This window comes from Eretmochelys imbricata, chromosome 2, assembly GCF_965152235.1.
Source record: "Eretmochelys imbricata isolate rEreImb1 chromosome 2, rEreImb1.hap1, whole genome shotgun sequence".
NCBI classification, from domain to species: Eukaryota; Metazoa; Chordata; order Testudines; family Cheloniidae; genus Eretmochelys; species Eretmochelys imbricata.
In genome coordinates, this window is record NC_135573.1 from 16,484,692 (window position 1) to 16,508,645 (window position 23,954).

At 40.2% G+C, this 23,954-nt stretch overlaps 1 protein-coding gene across 1 annotated transcript; it reads left to right on the forward strand.

Moving 5' to 3' along the window:
- The first annotated feature begins 1,913 nt into the window (after nt 1-1,913).
- Nucleotides 1,914-21,632, forward strand: TMEM71 (transmembrane protein 71). The gene is made up of 12 exons (XM_077809782.1): nt 1,914-1,921; nt 2,005-2,032; nt 4,232-4,328; nt 4,988-5,048; nt 6,771-6,983; nt 8,878-9,050; nt 10,453-10,554; nt 11,628-11,703; nt 13,976-14,037; nt 14,240-14,297; nt 18,620-18,642; nt 19,999-21,632. The coding sequence occupies exons 3-11, from the start codon at nt 4,283-4,285 to the stop codon at nt 18,624-18,626; spliced, it is 798 nt and encodes a 265-aa protein (XP_077665908.1). The 5' UTR covers nt 1,914-1,921; nt 2,005-2,032; nt 4,232-4,282; the 3' UTR covers nt 18,627-18,642; nt 19,999-21,632.
- The last annotated feature ends 2,322 nt before the right edge of the window (nt 21,633-23,954 follow it).

The window sequence follows — 23,954 nt, forward strand, 5'->3', positions numbered from 1 at the left end:
TGCCTCTGTCCAGGAGGGATTTTATAGCACTGTATATAGAAAGGTGGTTACCCTTCCCTTTATATTTGTGACATCGGCGAACAATGAAAGGTCAGATTACCCAGGAAATAAGTCAGTCAGAGCTCATTTTCAGAGACTTCCTATTGAAAATGTACGAAGGGAAAAAAATAAAACAAAAACTACACAGAGAATTCAGAGCATAGAAAACATATCTACAGGCCACCTACTTTTAGAGAAAAACAGGAATTTATGCCCTATTTTAGAACTCAATCTAAACTGTAGGGCCGCTACCATGAGTTACCACAATAAATATAAAACATTTTCAGATAGGAATTTGATTTTTTTAAAAGTTGATGGTGTATCTTTAACATAGATGGATGTGTATCTTTTATACATGTGTACTTGGTAAAATTACAGTAAAGGCATATTTTTCTGGAACACAAGACATTCAGTTTCCTGAACAAAACATATAACAGTTTCCTTCATCTTTGTTCCACTATACGAAGACTTCATGCTGCTGGTGGTTTTATTCAGACTGTTGTAAAGTTCATGCAACCATGGAAGCATTACTCATTTGGGGCTAAATTTAACCTTTGGGGTAAATGCACTGAAGTGAAGGAAGTTCCACCAAGGATGAATTTGGCCCTCAGTTTTCAGTATGGAGTGGAAGGACCTTAAGTGAAACATTTCAGATGGGTGTGGTAATACTGAAATGCTTTGCAATAACCTGTGCCAGATTACTGCTGGTTATTTTTTTTTAAACTCGGCAGCTTGCTTTCATTTATTGGGACTACATCAACAGAAGGAATTTTTTTCACTTTCTTCAGGAAAAAATGAAGTCCGATATTACATATTTGATTTTATAATACTATTCATCTATTACCCTTCTGTCTGACATACATTAAGTCATAGCAGTCAGAGACAGAAAATATTTATCAGGTCATTTTATTCCTCTGCCTGAATAGGATTGGTCCCAACAACAGTGTAATTTTAAATGATCCAAGTGATGGGGTTTTCCATTTCCCTTTGGAGACTATTCTACAGTCCAATAATTCTGATTGTTAGAATTAGTCATTCAGACTAAATTTATTTCAGTTGGAATTAGTGGTATTCTTTCTTCTGTTCTTTTATGCATCATTGAAGTGTAGTGGCTATGGCTTTGTTTATAAATATTTCCCTGACCATATTTATTTCATCTTCCGAAGTACTTTTACCTAACATCTGCATAATTCTGTTATGATCAGCCACAGTGTGGTTGTTGAAAACCAAGTGAACTGCTACTGAACTATGAAATATTAACTGATGTTTCTTCTGTACAGCAGTGCTCTTGGATGGGATTTTGCTAACATTCAGGGATTTTGGGGGGTAAAACAGGATTATTTTAGGCATAGTAATGCAATCAAAGCCTTCAAGTCTCCCAGCATTAGTGTTGTACTAAGTGATATGACTACATGACTGTAAAGTATACTGAGTCATGACTGTATCAGATTTATAAATAAAAGATATGGTAAAAAGTTGTATCAGCTGTTTTTACAAGCATCACAGACAAGGTGCTGGTTCTGTGCACCATGATATAAATAGAATAGACCGTTATTTAAAGCTGGCATATCTTGCATTTTGCAACACCCTGCAGGGTTGTTCACTTGCCTAATCTTAATCTTCAATTTACTCTTCAAAATGAATGCTTGTGATGTGAGGCTACTTAACAGGAAGAATGACCTCATTCTGCCTCTTTGCTTCTGATTGCACAGTCTGTTTTTGAAAGGAAACAAGGGGCTTTATAGACCTGCCTTTTCGAAGACCTCAGAGCTATTCTGTTCCAGGAAGCAGCATAAGGAGCACCCTACAGTTGCATTCCAGAGACTCTTTTTGATGAAAAGCTTCTTGCATACGTTTGTTAATAGTGAAATGGCTTTTCCAGGTTTGGAAGATTTTACACATGTTGATGTTTTATTACTTTGATCAACAGAGGAATAACTGAGCTCTGGATTTCTCCATTTACAGTCAGCTCTTCAAGAAGCTGTACATTTCGGTAAATGCTTTCATCACTACCAGTAAAGAAAATAGACTAAAATACCCTTCAAACAGTGACGTGTATGAACAAATACAATTATTTCTCATAGACATTACTGTATTTCAAAAGATAAGAGAGCAATATTTGTTATCTGAATAGGTTAAGTACTTGGGCTTAAATAATTTTAACCGCTAATTATGTGTGTTGATACATATTGATGTAAATATTTACAGTGTAGAGTGCAACATGCACAAGGGATTGGCTAGTTACCAACTGAAGGTATCATTGTTTTAAGGACCAGTTTGATTATCACCAAGGAAAGTGATTAAAGTAAATTGTTTTCTACATTCTGAGTAGAAAGACAGAAGCTTTCATGCTTACATTTTAGTGATTAAATTGCAGAACTGGGCAGTGTTGTAGACTCAATAAACTTTGATTTGAATGATTGCCATAAAATGTTGCTGACTTGCCTTTAGCTTTGTTTCATTTTCAGTTAGGTTGTTCATATTTGGTCTTTTGTCATATGTTCATTTAAAAGATATTTGTTGAACTATAGGACTCTTTGTGTTGTGGGTCACAAATATTACTTAATGTTAAATATTACTTAAAGTAATTGCAAAGTGGAAATTGATGTTTTGTTCTGATTTGGTTACATTGTAACGGTAGTTTATGATACTATAAGAGCATAGAAACTTACTTTAAGTCATGAATAATTTGGCAGAATTAGATTTTGTTTTATTTTGATGGATAATATCAATGTTTATTTTACAGGTGGGTGAGGTATCTTTTATCAGATCAACTTCTGTTTGGTGAGAGAGACAAGCTTGGGCTGATAAAAAAAGACTAACCAGAAGTTGGTTTGATAAAAAATACCACTTCACACACCTTGTCTGTCTAATATCCTGGGACCGACATGGCTACCATTACACTGCATACAAATATTTATTTTAAGCATTTTTTAGAATTTTTGTCTATTTACATTTTAACAGTTGTGTGAAATTATGGTTTAAGCATTTTTTTTCCTATTTTTAGTTATTTAAATTTTCAGTTGTGGGAAATTATAGGGGGAATCACACAATGGGGAGCAGACAATTATTTAAACGATAGTAGACATTGAGATTCTATAGGATAAAGCTTTATAACCATTAAAACACAAAATATCAACATCACATTTCAAAATATACAAAGTAAATATCCCAAAATCAAATGCTAATAAGTTCTCAAATGGCATTTTTCTTCCTTCGCTTATCTGTAAATTGGGATTATTATGAGTGAAAATATTTCTTCATTGGGGGGGGTGTGTGTGTGTGTACAGTGAAGTCAACGTTGACTGACATTTACAGACAAAAACCTAATCCTTTCAAGCCTAACAATAAATAAAAGTGGGGTTGTGTAAAGTACTGTTTGCAAAATGAAGTGAACATCCTTTCTCCAGTGTTTTCAAGACTCTGGGAAAGCAGTTCTGTGTAAAATCATTGCACAGAAAAACATTGCTTTGTAAATCACAAGTGTTCTTAAACTGTTCTTGAGGATGTGTATAATTGGGAGAAATACATCACATTCCCACTAATCTGCATATGGAGATGCATTTCTCCCTCGCATCTTATCCTAAACGGATTTGTAGTGTAGCTACATTCTGTTAAACAGCTGTTATGTTTCCCCTCAAGTTGTCCTGCCTCTCAGTGTTGGGTGATGTGATCCCTACATATAAACCATGGTCACCTGAGTAACTTTAATTAGACTACTCACAGGCCTAAGTATTTGCAGGGTAGAAACCATAGATTGTATACCAGTTTGTAAAGTGCACTGTGATATTCTCTCATGCAAAGCACTAGAGATATGTAAGATATTGTATGTAAACTGTATTTCTCATTCAGTGCTTTTTATTTTTCATAACGGTGATTCAAAAGCATATTATTGAGAAAATAAAGTAAATACGGTAGTGCATGTAGGACAATTGTAAGTCTATCTATACTGTACATCATGGATTTAAATATTAGGAAAGAGATCGCAGTTGAAGATTGCAAAGAGTCTGCAATTGACCAAATAGAGTTTGAACAAATTTGCTCTTGAAATCAGTGAGGAAGGATAGCAGGATCAGACTCACATCTAATGAAATACAGCATTAGGAATTAGTAATGTAATGTCCATTCCTGATTATACCTTGCAACTCTCTCTTTTCAATAAATACCAACTTTCCTTTAAAATCTCTTGCAGATAATCTATGATACATGTAACTCCAAAGTGTGTGCAACAGACCTTCTCAAGATGTATCGAATATCCCAACTAATGTCAACACCAGCAGCACGTAAATGTATAGGCATTTCTCTGGGCTTTCTTAACTGGGATTTTGCCATTTTGGGTTTATACTGGAATCTAATAACCACCTGTCAGGGATTGTGTCCTTACACATGAGGGATTGCCTTCTAAAGTGAATATGGATTTCTTTCTTTGGATGTAATGTTTTCCCATTGATTGAAAAGTTAAGATTTTACAGAGGTTTTTGTATAAAATTTTAACAAAGAGACTATATCAGCAGACACTAATGTATATAAAATACAAATCTAATGTGTAAAGAATCAATCAGTGAGTGAACTGTTCATGATGTGAATCAGACAATGCCATTAAGAGTGCTGGACCTATTCCCTTGTATATGACTGGATTTACTTCCCACAAGACACTAAGCTATGCAGTATATTGGCAACTTGGATTTATTGACTGTAATCAGCTTTGATTCATGCTACTCTTTGGAATGATGCTATACAAGTCTAAATTATATGAGGTTTCATTTTATCTACCCACCATCACTCTGTTTTCTTTCCTTTAGTCTCTTTTCCTTTCCTAATTTTCTTCTCTCAATTTCGTCAAGGCATATTGTTAGTGAAAACCAGTCAGCTGCTTTTAGTGTCACTTGAAATGCCTGCATCGTGAGCTGGTGCTGGGGGTCTCCTTATCTGGTCTTTGTCTCAACAGGTTTTTCAGTGGCTGATAAAGAGCCCAGGCAAAGTCTGTCCCCTGAACACATTTTGCCAAGGTATGGAGTAACACTATCCTTTGTTTCATTTTATTTTTCCTTTGTGTTTGAAAAAAATTCTAAAATTCCTATTTAAACTATTTATGATTAGGGTGCTATTACCACACTAAAGCATGGCCACATTGCATTTCACAGATATCACTGCTGCAAATCCATGGCCACTTGAAACTTCAAAGCTACAGTGGGGATAGAATTCAGATACTCCTGCTTGAAAAACACAAGCCCCAACCACTTGCACTAAGGTAGAATCCCCATGAAGTGACTGTAGCATATGGTATATGACATAGTTGTTCATTTCAGATTCTGTCCAACAGGGCAGTGGTGCATGCCCACCCCTCGCCCTTGCATTACAATACTGTCATCTCTTATCCCTGGTACAGATCTTTGTACAATTATCTATTACTCACCTTTTGCCAGTTTTCAAGAACTTGATGAGTTTCCCACTATCTCTGGGACTGTTTGCTGAAAGATCAATACCTGCTTGTACTGATACTGACAAATGTATATCGGTATTAGTGCCTGACCCTGTAAAGTGCTGAGCACCCTCAAATCCCAATGAAGTCACTCGGAGTTGTGGGTACTCAGCACCTCATAGGATTGGGACCCAATTCCAAAATCAGGAACGTACATTATGCCTACCTAACAGTCCCCTTGTGTTCCAGTGGAAAAAGTTACCCACTTCTGTCTTAAATACTTGTCTGGTGTGTTTTATTCAGCAGTTGCTACATTTAACTCCAGAGATGGTTGCATTTCAGTAGTGGGTGAAGTGATCTCTGTGTATAGTTTGTATGTCATTTTGTTACAGCTTGTGAGTGAGTGGCCTCCTCCATCCTTTTGGCCTCAGGGTGGCCCTACAAGCAGCCCCTTGCCTCAGTTTCCCTCTTCAAGGGGCTTCTTAGATAAACTCCACACAGGCTTTCATGAATCCAATAATAACAGCCCATCTTAGGGTCTGATTTTGTTCACAAATAAACAGACATCTTCCACTCCAGTCTTAAGCTGGGAACAGCCCCTCCTCCTGAGAGCTATGTCTTTTTTCTCTCTGAGCAGCTGGAGAAGATGCAAGGCCTGGCCTGCCTTCTTTGCTTTCTTCTCGTGAGAAAACAGATCTTCCAGCCAGGGCTTTCTACCCAGCCACAACTCCCAAAGTACCCAGCTGGAGAAGGGAGTACAGCCAGAGACTCACTTCCTGCAGCTTCTTCCCTCTGTCTGTTTCTCCCTGAGCATTCACCTCTTCTCTGAAGCTTCCTGTTGCCCTTTATAGGGCAATCAGGTGAGCCTTGCTTCCATGTGCCTCCTTAGTAATCAGGGCTGGCTATCCTCAGGTCTCTAACCCATAAGGGCAAGCCACCCTGTTACACAACTCTATAGTGTTCTGGGAGCTATTAAAATGAAAAGTGATGTGTAATCTAAAAACATTATCATTCAATCAAAAAGAAAAGGAGTACTTGTGGCACCTTAGAGACTAACCAATTTATTTGAGCATGAGCTTTCGTGAGCTGCAGCTCACTTCATCGGATGCATAGCTGTAGCTCACGAAAGCTCATGCTCAAATAAATTGGTTAGTCTCTAAGGTGCCACAAGTACTCCTTTTCTTTTTGCGAATACAGACTAACACGGCTGTTACTCTGAAACCTATCATTCAATCGTGTGTTAACATTTATGCCCCTGTGCTAAATAGACATATACTAACTTAGAGGGCTTTATTTCTTTCCTTTTCAGTTACACTTATGCCTTTCTGGATAGTGACACCTCCTATGAATGTTGTTCCATAAATCCCTTGACAGGGTCTCTTTTCACATGTCGCCGTAGTCCTCGGCTTCTTACTAATGGCTATTACATTTTGACGGAAGACAGTTTTGTGTCTGATGAAGATGGTAATGTAACACTGACCCCATCACAGACAAGTGTTACCTATAAGGAGAAATTAGTTAGGTAAGTGAGTCACATACATTTTACTTAATATTGGATGTTGGCTTTTTAACTCTGGACTTAACTTGGAGATTTCTGGTTGGCTGTCAGCATATGACTATAATGCTCAGTAACTGCAGGGGACTGTACTAGATGACCTCTCGAGGTCCCTTCCAGTCCCATGAGTCTATGTCTAGCTCCTTCCGTTATTTCTATATCTGGATTCCTTTTCCTAATAGCAATGGAACACACCAAGTAGTATAATTCAGAGAGACTGCAGTGGTTAAAATCACGTGGTCTTCAGAGTCATGCCTTATAACATTATCTCAAAAGTTTTAAGCACACAGATGTTACTGTGATGGGAGCTCTCTGCAGTAAATATAAAAGAGAGGTACAGTTGCTCAGAAATTTGTGGCTTTTCACCTGTTGCTGAAATATTTAGTGTTCCAAAAGGGTGACTTCAATTCTTTCCAATATAAAAGAAGGATAAGAGCAAATCCAAAAGTAGGTATAACAAACATTTTAAGGAAATTCAAGATTTTTTTGTTTGTCTCACCTTCAAACTATCATTATTTTCAAAATATAGCAAATGTGTAATTTTCAGTGGGCCATTAGGAGGTTTGCCTGAGTGAGGACTGAGCAAAAAGTGAATTGTGCTTTAAGATTTTGTCCAATAAATTCATGCTGTATTACATATGGAAGGCTCCAAATTGTATTTGCTATAAAACATGTTTTATATGATATGGAAATTACTCTGGATTTTAAATATCAACTTTTATTTTTTGTAATTTCATCACTCACTTGCCCAGAATTAAAAAAATTGAGGGTAGTCGTTGTTCCATTTTGTTATGGCCATAACCCAATACATTTGTGATGTGTCTCCTGATGCTCATCGGCAGCGCAAAACTAACCAACACTGTTTCTATGCGTGGATGCCTTTCTAGAGAGTTAATCGATAATGGGACATGGGCAGAACAGTAAACCTAAAGCTGCAGTTTTTAGAAATACAGCAAAACAAATGGTTTACCCAAGGAAGAGGGACAATCTCTGCAGAAAAAGAAGTGTTACTGTCCTGCTCCCGAGAGGGTATTACCATGACGGAGAATAAAAAAGAAAATTAAAAGAACAGGTTCTGTCCTGCAATCCTTATTCAGGCAAAACTCCCACATGACTTCAATAGTGGTGTTACCTGAGGAAAGCTTGTAAAATTTGGCCCTATAATGTTAGTGTCTAGTGGTTTTTCACCCAAGGAGCTCAGGGTAGTTTGGAAACTATTAAACCACAGAACACCCTGGTAAAAGAAGTAAACATTGTTAGACCCATTTTACAGATGCAGAAACAATGGCATTGAGAAATGTAATGACAAGCCCAAGAGTGAACCTGTGGCAGAACAAGGAACAGACCGCAGGATGCCTGAGTCGTAGGCCTGTACTCTGACCTCTAGACCGTGTTCCTGTTTGTGGCAGGATGCTGGCTGAGAAGCTCTTAATCAGCTTCTGCCACTCCAGGCCCAATCAAGGGGAATGGATTGGGAATGGGTGAATAGCCTGGTAGCTGGACGCACCTGTCAGTCTTATTAGTCCAGAGCTATAAAGGCTGAGAGGAAGCCAGAGAAGGGGGGGAAGGGAAAAGGTCCAGGTCCAGGTCCAGATACAGCACAGAAGGAAGTGGGAACCTCCTAGTCTGTTGTACGCAAAGTAGTTGTGAAGCCTGTATATAGTTGGGAATTGGTGGTGGAAAACCTTTTGAGAATAAAGAGCACGGGTGTTGCACCAGACTGAAGTGTCCCTGACTCATTGAAGGGGGAGGCGCAGGGGCTAAATACTCAGGGGCGTAACGTGAACCCTGTTACACTGTTTTATAAATGAAAGTAGTTTGCCTCATCCCTTTAAAACATGGTTATTTCTTTCCTTTCTAGAATATTCAGGAGAAGGAAGAAAATCCGTCGCTCTCTTGCTAGTCTGTTCAGTCTCAGTGCCTCGAATTCATGGCTTAACAGCACTGTCCTTAGCAATATGGAGTCTCCTCATGTAGAGGAGATTTGGAATGATGGAGATAATAAACTAGATGCCAATCCACACTATGGCAATGGTAAGCCCACAGTAACATCGCTAGTATGTGCTGTATTTAGTTAGGCTTGTCTGTTAATGACGGGATCACTGTAGGTGGATAACTATTTCCTTGGTTTTGCGGGGGGACTCTGCTCAAATCAGCATTTAGAGCAGTGGTTTTCAAACTTTTTTTCTGGCGCCCAGATGAAGAAAATTTTTAATGTCTGCGACCCAACAGAGCTGGAGATGAGGAGGTTGGGTGTGGGAGGAGCCGCAGGTTTGGGGCAGAGGGTTGGGGTGCAGGGGTGAGGGCTGCAGGGTGGAGCTGGGAATGAGGGGTTCAGGGTGTGGGAGGGGGCTCTGGGCTAAGGCAGGGGGTTGGGGTCTGGGAGGGGGTCAGGGCTCTGGGCTGGGGGTTCAGGCTCTGGGGTGGAGCTGGGGATGAGGGGGTTGGAGTGCAGGAGGGGGCTCTGGGTTTGTGGGGGGGCTCAGGGCTGGGGCAGAGGATTGGGGCATGGGGTTGGGGTGCAGGCTTACCTCCGGAGGCTCCCGGTCAGCGGTGCAGCGGGATGCAGAGGCAGGCTTCCCGCCTATTCCCGCCCCGGAAGCGGCCAGCAGGTCTGGCTCCTAGGCACAGGCACGCAAACTCCGTGCAACTCTCGCCCGCAGGCACCACCACCCCCCAGCTCCTATTGGCCGGTTCCTGGCCAATGGGAGTGTGGATCCGGTGCTCAGGGCGGGGACAGCGTGCGGAGCCCCATGGGCCCCCTGCATACGAGCTGGACCTGCTGCTGGCTGCTTCCGGGGTGCAGCGCGGTGTCAGAACAGATAGGGACTACTAATTTTTAGTGGCCAGCCACCAGGGTCCCTGGGTGCTGAGCAAGGAGACACAGTGCCTTGCATTCTGTACTGAGTTGCGACCCGAATTTTGAAAACCACTGATTTCGAGGACAGATCAGAGACAGAATTTTGCGGAGCAAATTGAGCCAGTAACATGAGACGGTCACAGTGTTTGAATCCATGGAGATCTTTATAACCTAGGAGGGCCTTTTGAAACTGACTTTGGATAGGAAGCCAGTGAAAATGAGAGATACTCCTGTATTAAATCTGATCATTTGGCCCATTGCTGTTTTCAGTTTGAGTTTTTATATCCTCACTTTGTTAAAATTTATGAAGTTTTGTCTTTAGTCTGCTTCTTTCCCCCTGCATTTTCCTACATATAATGGGTCTGTGCCAATTCCATATCACTAACAATTCAGAAAAATCCTTGTGATTGAGTCATTTCTTATCTTAAAAATCTATCAGCACAGATTCTCCACCCCTTTCCGTTACTGTGAGCTAGGAAAGTTGCAGGTGTGCCTCTTGCAGATGACTCTGAATTTTCTTCTGAATGCAAAATCTGGATGTCACAAAAGCAGCTGATGACTCCTCTTTTTCTAAAGATGTGGAGTTCATTCAGTCAAGAAAACAGTTCAGTGATTCCTCTCCTTGCTCCCAGTTTATGGTAGATGGGTATTTCCATGAAGAGACTTTGGATCATTCAAGTGAGTTATGTTCTTTCCTTCTCAGTTTGTTATTTTTAGAGCTGGTTGACTTTTTTCAAATGGAAAAACATGGTATTGAAAAATGGCCTTTTTTGAAACTGGAGATTTTTGCAAAATTTTAATTTGGAAAAAAAAACAATTTTTTATACTAATAAATTAATAATAATATATAGGTGCCTTAACTGCTCATTGGACATGGTTGTATTGAGATTTTCACTTTAGATTTAATGCCTGTTTTAAGATTATACTATTCTATTGATATATAGTAAATCTTCCACAAATTTCTGGCACGTTGACTGAAATCTTGGTTCTGCCAAAGTCAATGGCAAAACTCCAATTGGCGTCAATGGAGCTAGAATTTCATCCTGGTCTTTGAATGTAAAAATATTTTTTGAGAATTTAAAAATAAAATCTGTGAATAAAAATAAAAATATGTTAATTTGTTTGAATTATGGACATTTTAAAAAGCCCCCTTGACATTTTTTGATGAATTTAAACTTTTCTTGGTCCCTTTAGCAAATAAATTCCCAAATTTTGAGATTTGTAAATTTACACTGTTCTAGTTATTGCAAAATCTAAAAAACAAATTATGTTTTAAATTTGTTAAGGTGATTATTTTACATTTATGAATACTTCTCATGGCCATTTCCATGTACATCCTTATGTCCATTGTCAAAAATATTTGTCCAGTTACGGTAAGGAAGAATTTATGGGAGAATATATTTTTATATGACACTTAGAATTCAATTCAGCAGACTTTACAGCTTTCAAAAAAGAGAATGCAGACGTATAGTCTGTCTATATGGAGTATAGAATAATTGGGTTTGCCTCTAGTGGGTTTGATTTAACCCCCCATTGAAGACTCCCATTGACTTCTGTGGAGCTAGCCCATGGTGAATATCATAGTAAAGTTTTTGGTAAAGCATCTTTTTTATCACAAATACTTCTTCCTTCACTGAATTTTAGGTTTATAGTTTCAGAGGAGGGCAGCTGGAAGGAAGGACCTGCTTCTTGTATTCTAGTATGTCCAGAAAAAAGAATTATTATTTCTAATTTGTTTCCTTTTTTATTAGAATCCAATGCAGTGAGAAATGTCATTTATCAAATGATTATGCTGTCCACGTGTTTAATCATTTCAGTGTATGCAAGGTAATTTTGATTTCATCTTCATTATAATCATGCTTTATTTATTTATATAAAATACCCACTGGTGAATAAAACATGACATTTAGGGCCTGCTTTTCAAAGTTAGACATGCACTATTTCAAAGATGCATTTGCAAGCAAATACTTGATGTGTGCACACAGATTAGGTGTTTGGATGCAGATATGACACCTAACTAGCTCTGTGCAAATGCAGGATATGTATGCACAAATCTGCTCTTAGCCTGCATAAATTAGGTGTACAGATATCTATTCCAAATTGTGCACAATAATTTAGCATGTCTGGCATATGAGTTATGCAATTAATTATATAGGAAATACTATTGGGAAATACTACCATTTTTCAAATTTTTTTTTAGTTTAATTGTATTAAGTTGTAATGTATGTCTTTTCAAATAAGTTTTACAAGTAAATATCCTCTAAGAACTAAATTATCTAGTTAGGCTACTTTCCCTTTTGATGTTAATCAAGACTAATAAAATTAAGTGTAATTTTATGTATCTAATTTTAAAATGTAGAAAACAGTGAACCCAAAAGACAAAGATGATCTTTGAGAGCTATTCACTGCACATATTACAGATTTTTATTTCTTTGACTTGATGCATAACCAAACATCCCAGTTAGCAAGGTTTCTGTAAGCTGAACAAAAGAGAATTGGAGCTTCGGGAAATCCATTCTTGCTTCCTTTTCCATTCTTCGGTGCTAATTTGCTGTCTGTAGTCTGTATGGTTTAGTTTTATTATTATAGGTGGAACATAGAGCACTGCTTATAATTAAGATTGTCTAAGTTATTTCATTCTAATGGGTCATTTTCAGATACTTATAGTTTTGTCAAGCCATTATCTTTCAGGCTGAATTTTTGCATATTTATTCGTAATTTAGGAGCACTTTATTTGGAAGTTTGAGGGAAAAAAAGAGTTTAGCTGTTTTCAAGGCCACATGGAGAGGCACCCCTGACCTCTCCCTCTCCCCCCTCACCCCCCACCTATATACACACTTCTGGGATTATGAACCTGTTTTGCGTTGTTGTTTTTTAAAAGTAATCGCTCTAAGGGCCTGACTTTGGTGGGCTTTCGATCATACCCTAGTGAGCTCAGTTGGGTCTGGAACTCTGAGTCTGAGTCACTGGGAAAAGGTTAGTTTCAATGTCAGTGATGGGACTAGAAGAAATCCATTGAAACTGGTATCACTTGTAATGCCAACAGATTCCAGTCGTTGGTGGCCAGGATCAAACTTGGAACCTCTGGAGCTTAATGCATGAGCCTCTACTGCATGAGACAAAAGATACATCTCTCTTAGCTAAGGCTATAGTAGACTCATCAATCTCCAGCTGGTCTAGGCACTAGAGGGGACAGACTGCCACACTGAGCAGCTATGTGTTACGCTGGAGAGGAAAATCTCAAAACATAGTACTATATATTCCTTCGCATTTGTGTTTTCTTAATACATACTAGCCCAGATTCAGTACATAAGAATATTGTCATATGAAATAAAAAAGAACGCACTTGTGAATGCAGAAGGGATCAGCATCATAATGGAATTTTTGAGATACCTGGCTGCAGACAAGTGCCAAGTTTGAAATTATAGTCATGGCTCACCTGATTCTCAAAAAACCACGAATTTCCCTATCTCCTGTGACTTTCATCTGTTTCCCCAGGATTCTGTATATTCAATACAACTTGCATTAGCATCGAGATGCTTTTTTGGGTTGTGCAAGACATATATTTGGACAGGGTATTTGAAAGTTTGAGAAGGGAACCCTTTCAGGGTAACAAAGACCAACAAACTAACGTTTGAGACCTTGTATCAGGTCTTCAGTCTAGATTCTGGGCCCCATTGTCCTCCCTTGCTTTCCTTGTCCCCTTCTCTGGCCTCATGCTACCATACAAGTGATTGGTAGGGGAACCTGGGGCCTCTCACTACATTGAACTCCAGCCCAAGACCCTATAACCAGCTGCCAGAGTCTGCTTAAGTCCAACTCCTTGCCACTGGTCCCCTTGGTTTCTTCCTACCATGGTCTTTCTCAGGCCCATATTAACCCTTTCCTGGCCTGTGTGGGGTAAACATTCTATCACATTCCATGACACTAGTCTCTTCCCAGCCCCTGCCTCCCATTACAAGTCTGAGAATATTGAAGTCCTTAGCTGAAGGTAGCTGGCTGAAGGCTGATCTTGGAATGTGTCCAGTTATTTTATTGTGTTGACCCAATATCTGTCCATCGTACAATCTAAAAACTAGGGTATTTGTTATGATTTCAGATGCTTTCTGGGAGGACGCTTTGCCACTTTGTTGGCCTTTCTGCTGCTGATATTTTTAGTTTGTAAGTAGAGACTTTCTTTATACTTGACATATAATCTTTTGTTGGGTTAGATTCAAGGGCCAAATTCTGTCACAAATTAGATGTGTGTGTACAATTCTCCTTGGTTCAATGAAAGCTATATGTGTGCATTTGAGGGCAGAATTTTCCCTTTAATCACTTGTAGAATCATACATTTAAAATTGACTGTTCTTTTGCTCCAAAGATGCTGCCAAGTCATCTTTTATCAGTCTTGTCACATCTTCCAAAACCACCAAATTACGGTAAGCGGTGCAAGAGTATTTCAATATACTTAAGAGCTTTAGATGAAGAGTTTCTATCAATACTCCTTCTGGTCAAAAGATGGCAATGAGTGATCAGTAGGTATTGCAAGAGGCTTTGGCTATTCCTGCTACTTTGTGGTCATGAAAATATTCTTTGTATTTGAATGTTGCCTTTTCATGATTAGCAGTAAATGCAGCAAAAAAGAAAAATGTAACCTATTAAACCATTATCTAGTGGGTCAGCATGAATGGTATAGAAGGAAGTGGTAAATTAGCCTGAGGAGCTGAATAAAGTCTGTTTCTTCATTTCTTAATGTGGCTCTGTTTTAAATTGATTTAATTCAAAGTTTTAGCTATGATTAAAACTTCTCAGCAGGCCCGCCAACAGCAATTCTGGCTCCTGGGCAGAACAGTTAGTTGGCATGGCCTGGGCTACCACATGCCCACCCAGCTGCCTTCGCCACTGCCAGTACCACCCCGCACACGCCTAGGAGCCCTACGGCCTGCCCGGGCAATGTAAAAGGGCCCGGGCTCCTGGCCACTGCTACCGCAGCAGTGGTGGTGGCTGGAGGCCCTCGGGCCCTTTTAAATCGCTTGGGCCCCATGGCAATTGCCCCCTTTGCCATTCCTGTCAGTGGACCTGCTTCTCAGTACAGTAAGTGGAAAGGGAAATGTGTAATAAAGTCCTGAATGATATGAGACCAGCAGAGATATAGGCCCCAGTCCTGTAATCACTTCTACACTTGCTGGACTTCACAAAAGGTAATTCCACTGACCTTCCACACAGCAGAAGTCTGTTCTTAGTTTGTGAAAACTATTTATAGGTGTTGCTGAGGCTAAAAGTATTTGGGAGCCTCTGGATTTCAGTGTGTGGCAAGAGGGGGGATCAAAAGGGCAATATTTCTTTTTCTCAATCAGGGGTAGGCTTTCAAGAGTGCAGTGTAACCTGAGGGAACAGGAGAAGACAGGCAGAAGTTTTATCTTTTGGAATCACAGATCAGTATGTTGGAAGCAGAGTAGTGGAAATGGAGTATAAAGATTGGAGATCGGTGTTGAAATTGTAGATGCTGATATTGTGGGAGGCCAAGATTTCTTAAGAATGGTAATTTATGCACACTTTATACAGGTAGGGACAGATTATGTCACTTTTCCTCACAATGAGTAAGTAGAAAATCCCAATAAATCCACTAGCAGTATTCACAGAGCAGGTTACTAGTCAACATGAGTAAGGTTGGCAGTATCTGGCCCTTAGGGTTCTCCTGATTTTCCTGTCAGTTTGACGCTGGTGTAATTCCACTGAAGTCAGGCTCTCCCCAGAGACTTCAGGCTTTCAGACCTGCCTACAAGCCTGTCTGTTTGATTGGCTGTCTTTCCCCATTCCCCACCTCCTAAGGAAAAGAAGGTATTTGGGGCACCCACATGCTAATGGGTTTCCTCCTTCCTCTGCACAAGGAGCAGGCAAAGCCCCCTCCTCTCCCTCTTTTAAAAGGCCAGAAGTGCTTTTGAAGCATGCAGTCTGTCTGCTCCCCAACTAGCTCTGCAGCCAGGCCTCTTTAGCACCCAGCACTGTGCCCCTCCGTAGGATGAGATGGGGATGGAGAAGGGAACTAAAGAGACTCCCTCCGGGCTTCCTCTCTCCTGGGAGTGAGAGACTGGCTGTCCCAGCCCCTCCTGGACTTCATCCAGCACCACAAGAAGAATGAGGAAGCAGAGCAGCTGAAGGAAGAAGAGAAACCCAGCCCTAAGGAAAGGAATGGGGCTGGGAGCAGCAGCAGAATCTGAAGGAGGCATGTTTGGAGGGCATGACTGATGGTGGAACTGTGAGAGGGCTGATTAACTCTTTGGAGGTCTCTGTGTGAGGGCAGAGCAATGAGCTGGGAGCTGGAATTAGAGCAACTGGCAATGGGACTTGTGGTTCCTCTCCTATGGTTGCGTATGGACCTCAAAAGTATAGGGAATGCATTTCATCTCCTCTCCCCGTGGGCTAAGGGCTCCTGCATCATCAGCAATATCTAGACTGGGTATTTGCTCCAACTACAGTCAACAGTGTAGCTGCTGGCAAGCAATGCCACCGTTTACAAAGTGGTGTTTACCTGTTTGAAACACCAGGGTCACCACCATTGGTACAAATAATGTCTTTGCCTGTCTACACTAGAGATTGCATTAGTGTAACTACACCAATGCATGTAATTAGGGGTAGTAGTGTAATCAAGGCCTGATTCAATTTGTCAATTTATGCACATGTATGATCTCCTTTTTTAGTTGGTAGATATGTTACTCATTATACCGTGTAAATGAGAAGAGAAGCAGAGCCTTAAACTAGATTGAAATCTTACTAATTTTTCTTCTGCTGTGACTAGGTCATGAACAACCATGTACTACAAAGAAAGAAAATAACCTTAAACCACAAATGGCCTCTAATGAGACTTTTCAGTTTGCTACATACAATTAGAAGATTAGAGTCTTCTTCTGCCCAAACTCATGTTGAATGGTACCTTACTCACATGAGTAGTTCTGTGGAGTAAAATGATACAATTTGTGTGAGAAAGGTACTACTCCACATGAGCAGAGGTGGCAGAATCGGACTCTCTTTGTATATTGGTTGGCACAAAGCACTGTGAATCCCCATGTTAATTCCCTTCCTTCATGGACTATTGAGAAAAGAAGAAGCTCTGAATTTCCCTCAACATGTCCACAACACTTGTACCTCTGCATTAAAATGATGATTATCATCTAAGCTCATGCTTCAGGGCTTCAGCTATACACCTTGTCATAAATATAAAGGGAAGGGTAAACCCCTTTAAAATCCCTCCTGACCAGAGGAAAACTCCTCTCACCTGTAAAGGGTTAAGAAGCTTAAGGTAACCTCTCTGGCACCTGACCAAAATGACCAATGAGGAGACAAGATACTTTCAAAAGCTGGGAAGAGGGAGAGAAACAAAGGGTCTCTGTCTGTCTATATGCTGCTTTTGTTGGGGATAGAGCAAGAATGGAGTTTTAGAACTTTTAGTAAGTAATCTAGCTAGGTACGTGTTAGATTATGATTTCTTTAAATGGCTGAGAAAAGAATTGTGTTGAATAGAATAACTATTTCTGTCTGTGTATCTTTTTGTAACTTAAGAATCCTAGAGGGATTCTCTATGTTTTGAATCTAATTACCCTGTAAGGTATCTACCATCCTGATTTTACAGAGGGGATTTCTTTACTTCTATTTACTCCTATTTCTATTAAAAGTCTTCTTGTAAGAAAACTGAATGCTTTTTCATTGTTCTCAGATCCAAGGGTTTGGGTCTGTGGTCACCTATGCAAATTGGTGAGGCTTTTTATCCGACATTTCCCAGGAAAGGGGCTGGGGTGCAAGTGTTGGGAGGATTGTTCATTGTTCTTAAGATCCAAGGGTCTGGGTCTGTAGTCACCTAGGCAAATTGGTGAGGCTTTTTACCAAACCTTGTCCAGGAAGTGGGGTGCAAGGTTTTGGGAAGTATTTGGGGGGAAAGACATTTCCAAACAGCTCTTCCCCAGTAACCAGTATTTGTTTGGTGGTGGTAGCGGCCAATCCAAGGACAAAGGGTGGAATATTTTGTACCTTGGGGAAGTTTTGACCTAAGCTGGTAAAGATAAGCTTAGGAGGTTTTCATGCAGGTCCCCACATCTGTACCCTAGTGTTCAGAGTGGGGAAGGAACCTTGACACACCTGTAGGGATCAGGGAGGAATTTTTCTCTCGGTGCACAATGGCCAGATGTATTTGGGTGCGGGTTCACCTTTCTCTGAAGCATCAGAGATTGGCGACAGCTGGAGAGGGGACATTAGACAGGGCTGACCAGTATTCTGAGGTAGTACAGAGAAATCTCTTTTCTTAAATGCCTGACTGATTGGTCTTACTCATATGCTTACGGTAAAACTGGTCACTAGATATGGGTTTCAGAAAGAAAGTCCCCCCATGTCAGATTTTCAGGCATATCAGGGGCGTTTTCATCCCCCTCTTAGATGGGGTGTGGATTGTCTGCTAGGATCATCTGGGGATATCTCACCCAATTAATTTTCTGCCATTGCAGAGGCCTCAGGTATTGCTAGCACCTCACTTTGTCCTGCTTTCTGACTGTGGCACACAACAGTTTACTCTCCTGAGAAATGAAATGCTTTGGTCTACCTAAAGTCACTGGGCTCAATATAGGAATATCTGGATGAAATTTAATGGCCCGTGATATGCAGGAGGCCAGACTAGATTGTCTAGTGGTCCCTGTTGGCTTTAAACTCTATAAAAACTGTTGGAATCAGGACATACAAAAATGTACACATTAATTTTGACATTTTCTTGCAGGAAATAATTGAAAGACTGACTCGGTAAGTAGAACGTTATAAAGGATTGTAGGGTAAGGGGAAAAAAATACTCCAGAGAAGAGTGAACGATTCATTCAGATAACTAAGTCTGCAGACTCACCAGCTCAGCTGTGACTTTGTCAGATTTCTATGAGCTAATTCTGGTTAGACTTGCTCAGTAGTGGAATGGAAGACCTTCAAAGAAAAACCAGGTGCTTAGGAAGAGGTTTGGGTGATTCAACAGATTGCAATCTTGACTCTTAAGTTTGCATTGTGTTAATATGCTGCTGAGGGTGCTGTCTGTAAGATGAGCTGTACAACTAAAGTATTGTCCATTTGTGCTGAAAAGATCCCATGGAGCTTTTCACCAGTAATGGGTTTTAGCCCTAGTATCCTCATCAGATTTCAGTATAACTAATTCCATCTAAACCTCCTTTCTGGTTTCATTTGGATAAAGTATTCTTCATTTTCTGCCCTAACTACTGAATAGTTTGGGCTGTTAAACAATTGCTGTGTCTCAGCCCAGAGGTGGTTGCATTTCAATGTGCCGGATTTAGACACAGATGCAGGGCCAGGTCCCTGAGCTACTGTACATTAATGTGGCTCCAGTGAATGAATAGAGTTACACTAATTTACACCAGCTGAATATTTGGGTCCTAATAGCTTACACAGCCCTTGGAGATTCTTCTCCACTCTAACTTCTCTCCCTTCCAGTGCCATCCCCAATCCTGTGCCTTATTTCCAGCCCCCAGTTCTGCAGCACTCCTAATGCTTAGCTCATTGTAGATCCAGGATCCTGAAACCAATTTCCTTTTGCTAAGGGGAGATAAACTGGGACTTCCAGTGCAGCCCTCTTGCTCTGCAGTGGAAAGAGACAAGAAGGGATGGTGCTAATTTCAAGATACCCTCTAGTATCTCCTCCTCTTCCCATTTGTCTAGTGAGGAGCAGGAGGAAGAGTGGGGCTGTGGTCTGATCTATGTTCCCTCAGTACCTGGAGGTAACAGCCCTGTTTTAGGCTCCCTTGTTGAGCTCAGTTGAAGAACTGAACTGCAGCTGCATACTTGCAGATCCCACTTGGAGAACCCTTGAGTTAACTTATATAAAAAGGACTTATACCCTGAGATAGAAGCATCTGAGAATTTCACAGAAAGATTTGACCATTTTTTCAGGTTTCCTCAAGGCTGGGAATTAAAATTTGCATCCCAGTCATCAAGTGTGCCAATTAGTTTACAGCATCCCTTGTTGGAAATTAGATTGCAAACATCATCCTACAAACATTGTCCCTTGCTTTTCATAGACACATAACAGCAGACAAATTCTCAATGTAATTTTCAGTATTTAATTAACAAATTTCACTCTTCCCTCTTCACCAAATCTAGGTTTGCCAGCATGTACGGATCACTTATCTGGAGCCATTTTTCTTTTGCCGGTGAGAAACAATCAGAATTTTCAAAGCTCTTTCTCCCAATAACACAAAGTCATTTTATTTGGACTGTACCTGGATCCTTTCACAGTTTTGTGTAAAGCCTGGCTTCTTAGCAGTCTTTTTCGCACCCAATCCTGCAAGCAGAACCATGCAGGCAGACCCCTATGCCCACATAGAACCCCTTGATGCCAGTGGGTCTCTGCATAGGCAGGGTGTCACCCAAGCTTTGTAACTTGCAGGATTTGGGGTCTTGGAGACTAAGATGGTGGGGAAAAAATGTCTAGCGAGCCCTACAAATCCATCTTTTGTTGATGTTTAAACCGTTTTCATTAATGTTGCTGCTCTGGCCATAGAACATGCATTACGGTCTTGAAATAACTTCTTGTCAAACTGTTTAAAATCTGGGAATGGTTCTGGATAGTGGTGAATTGGACAATATTCTTAAAACTCTTCAGGGCCTTCATTGTCTCATCCCTGCCACAGCCTTTTGGCCTTTATTTCTACTCTGGGTTCTTTACCAGTGATTTTGAAGACAGAAAAATAAGTATTAGAAACACAAGAAAAGAGAGAGTGGAAATTAATTGTGCCAAAATAGTGCTTCCTATTAGAGAGCAGAAGTGCTACCTTCAGAAAAGTCAGGAAGTCAGAGGGTTGGACGAGCAGCTGGAGAAGCCAGAATCATATGGTTAACAACAAATAAAGAGTCCATGACCTTTATTTTTCAAGCATTGATCCTTATTTTACTGATATTGGATTTAAAAGACAATGCTAAACATTAATCTCCTTGAGTGACCAGTGATCACTGTTCTGTGACTACACTATCTCATAACTAGTTTGTTATACCTACCAAGTATGCCAATTTAGCTAACACAGTGTAAAATTTCATCTCCCCGTGCTATAAAATGATGAAAATGTGATCGCATAGTATTGTCTAAAAAATCTTTCTGCCATTGCTGCTTCTGGTCTGCTTATCCCCCATTGTACTAAAACTGGTATTTGTAGAGCCACAGTTGCTAAATCTGACCCATAATGCTGCCTGTGGAAAGGTCGACTCTGCAGGTGGGATGTGAACAGGCTGGCAGGCATAGTAGAAGTATCTGTAAACTTCTGTAAAAATTTAATTTTTAAAAAATTGAAGGTTCTGATGAAGGATAAAAGGAAATGATAAATCACCGTTCAGCTAACTGTATTTTTTATCATTACTCACCTTTGTGGCCATCCTCAAACCGGATACATTTGTGTTTGTGAGAGAGAATCCCTGGAGATGTGGGGAAATGAAGGAAAGCATAGTTGCAATTATTTAAAGTGAACATGCCAACCTTTCAAGGGGTAAATATCATTTTGCTTGTATTTTGAATGTAAGACTCATCACCAAAAACTCAAGGAGGGGAAACAGCCATGTTATCTATTTTGATATTAAAATACTGTTGCTGATTAATGTTAAAGCTAATTAATGTTAAATATTTCCCTGATAAAAATAAACCAGGTGAGAAACTAAGAGTCCAGTATTTGTAGTTTAAATAAAGACACCAGGGTGTACTTCAGGCAGAGAATCCTGAAGTAAAGGAAAATTGCTTCACATAATAATAATAAATACAATTATAATAGTAAATAAAAACATTGAGAGGCTCCACACCACTCCATATTTTTCTTGTAGTACGGATGATAAGCTTGAATAATTATGTGAATATTACATAATTCAGCTTCTTTATTCACTTTGACTCTAGAGTCTACTCCAAATTGACAGACTACTGTGTGGTATTTATATATATTTTGTTACTTATGATATGCTAGTTATAATGGGCCCTCTTTTAAATGTACTTTTTAATGGCAATGAGGAGAATAATTCTAGGAGTTCCTCATGAAAATAGAATCAAACTTTTTATTGCCTTGCTGGGATGAAACACTGGGTCACAGTTAATCAAGGTTGATGAAAGAGTAAAGCCAACATTTTGTAACAGGGGAGCCTAAATCCATATTTAGGCTCCTAAGTAAAAGTAAATTGACTTTTGAAGTGCTGAGCATCTGCAGCTTCTATTGATTAGGAGAATCAGGCTCTCGGGGTATTTTAAACAGTATCTCTAGTGAAGTACAAACACTTGTTGGCTATGGGTTAGTGTGACATTTGTGTACTGTGAGATGGCTACTGTAATCTAAAGTCTCTACCTTCAGTAGCTGACCTCTTGTTCAATTTTAATGTATTAAATTAATTAAAATACAAATCCAATGAGGAATTTTCAAGATGCACATGTAACAAACTTATCACCTTTTGCTATTGTAATCCTTGTTCACCATGCCCTGATCTTTTGTTTGGTCATTCCTTGCTGTGTAAAATCAAATTTCAGGCCTAATCCTGCAAACACTTGATACCAGACATATTGCTTACTCTAGTGAGGAGGCTGGGTTCTCAACAGTAGTAAGTATTATGCCCAGAAGTGTTTGTAGGAGCCCTTAGATTGTAAGCTCTTTGGAGCAGGGACAAATCCATTATTATCCATCTGTGGAGCACCCTATACACCTGTGGAACTATACTAACAATAAAAGTAGCCCTCAGAAATGAAGGATGTGGTAAAAAAGAGTACCAGTACATAAAACAGGAAAAGACTTTGGGCCCAGTTCTTTGGGATCTGTCCCTTCACTTGTCCTATACCTTTATTTTATAATATGCTTATATATTAGAAATCGAGAACAATTACTTGTGTGGATATTAATAAAGAATCTTGCTAAGAATTGCACACATTTGTCACCTCAGTGTGCTTGTTATATCTTGTTGTTTAGATTGTAAGCTTTCTGGGGCAGGGAATGTTATTCATTCTGTGTTTGGACAGCAGCTAGCACAAGAGAGCCTAATTTGGTTGAGGCCTTTAGGAGCTACCACAGTAGAAATGTTAAATAGTAATTAAAAGTCTTGTAGAGATTTGATGAAAAGAGAGAGATGCATATCATAAATTGGCATAAACCAGCACGTGGCCACCACCTAAGGTTCTGACCCAGAGTGTTTTGGCAACTGAGGATTGCAGAGCCACATCAAATGCTATAGGGCTCAATCATGTAGTTCTTACTCAGATGAATAGTCTCATGATGGAACCCAATATATATTCAAAATATTTCTAATGAAGAGTAACATTAATGGTATAAAGCTTATTTTGTCATGCTTCAGTAGACACTTTATGTTGCATTGTATCATTTGTTTTAACAAATAAACTTTTAATATATTAAAATGATAGAGTGAATTTATTCAGTTAGTATACCCCTGTTATGAGCAACCATGACCATATCGCTGTATAACCCCCATCTGCTGTCAATTGTTTGTCATGCTGCTCGTTGTGTCATGTCTGACATCTAGATTTTAGGAGCAAGGACTATGTTGTTCTAAGTCTTGTGTGCAGGTTCTAGTACATTTTAGGGTGTAACAAAATAATAAGCATGTAGCGGGGTGGTCACCTGCTCCTGCCTTAAAAGGCTTAAAACAGTCCGGGGAGAGGGCTGTGGCAGGGAAGGAAAAGCAGGGCTGATTGGGAGAAGCAGCCCCAGCTGGGGGCCATGCCCCAGTCGGGCCACAGCTGGCTTAATCAGGGCCCAGCTGACCTTATAAGAGGGCAGTGGGCCAGGAACACACAGAGTCTTCTCTAGCTGTGGAGGGAGATGGGCCTGGCTGCTGCGGAGCGTACTGGGGTACCTGAGGTGAAGCAGGGCTGGGGAAGGCCAGAGGAGCTGGGAGGCTTTAGACTGGAAAAGCCCTAGACTGCAGGCCTGGCAGACGGCCTAAGACAGGGTACTGGGGTTGCACAAGAGCAGCCCAAGGGTAGGCGGAGGCAGCAGGTCCAAACCCCCCTTGCCTATGATGACTGGCTTATACAGACTGCAGTTGGCCCAGGTGAAAGGGGGCTAGATGGTGACTGGCAGTAG

Bases quoted from the DNA above. Each gene is read 5' to 3' on its own strand.
- TMEM71 (XM_077809782.1), top strand. From the start codon at position 4,283: ATGTATCGAATATCCCAACTAATGTCAACACCAGCAGCACGTAAAT. The intron at 5,049-6,770 runs GTATGGAGTAAC...TTTCCTTTTCAG, and splicing joins CCTGAACACATTTTGCCAAG to TTACACTTATGCCTTTCTGG. The intron at 9,051-10,452 runs GTAAGCCCACAG...CTTTTTCTAAAG, and splicing joins CAATCCACACTATGGCAATG to ATGTGGAGTTCATTCAGTCA.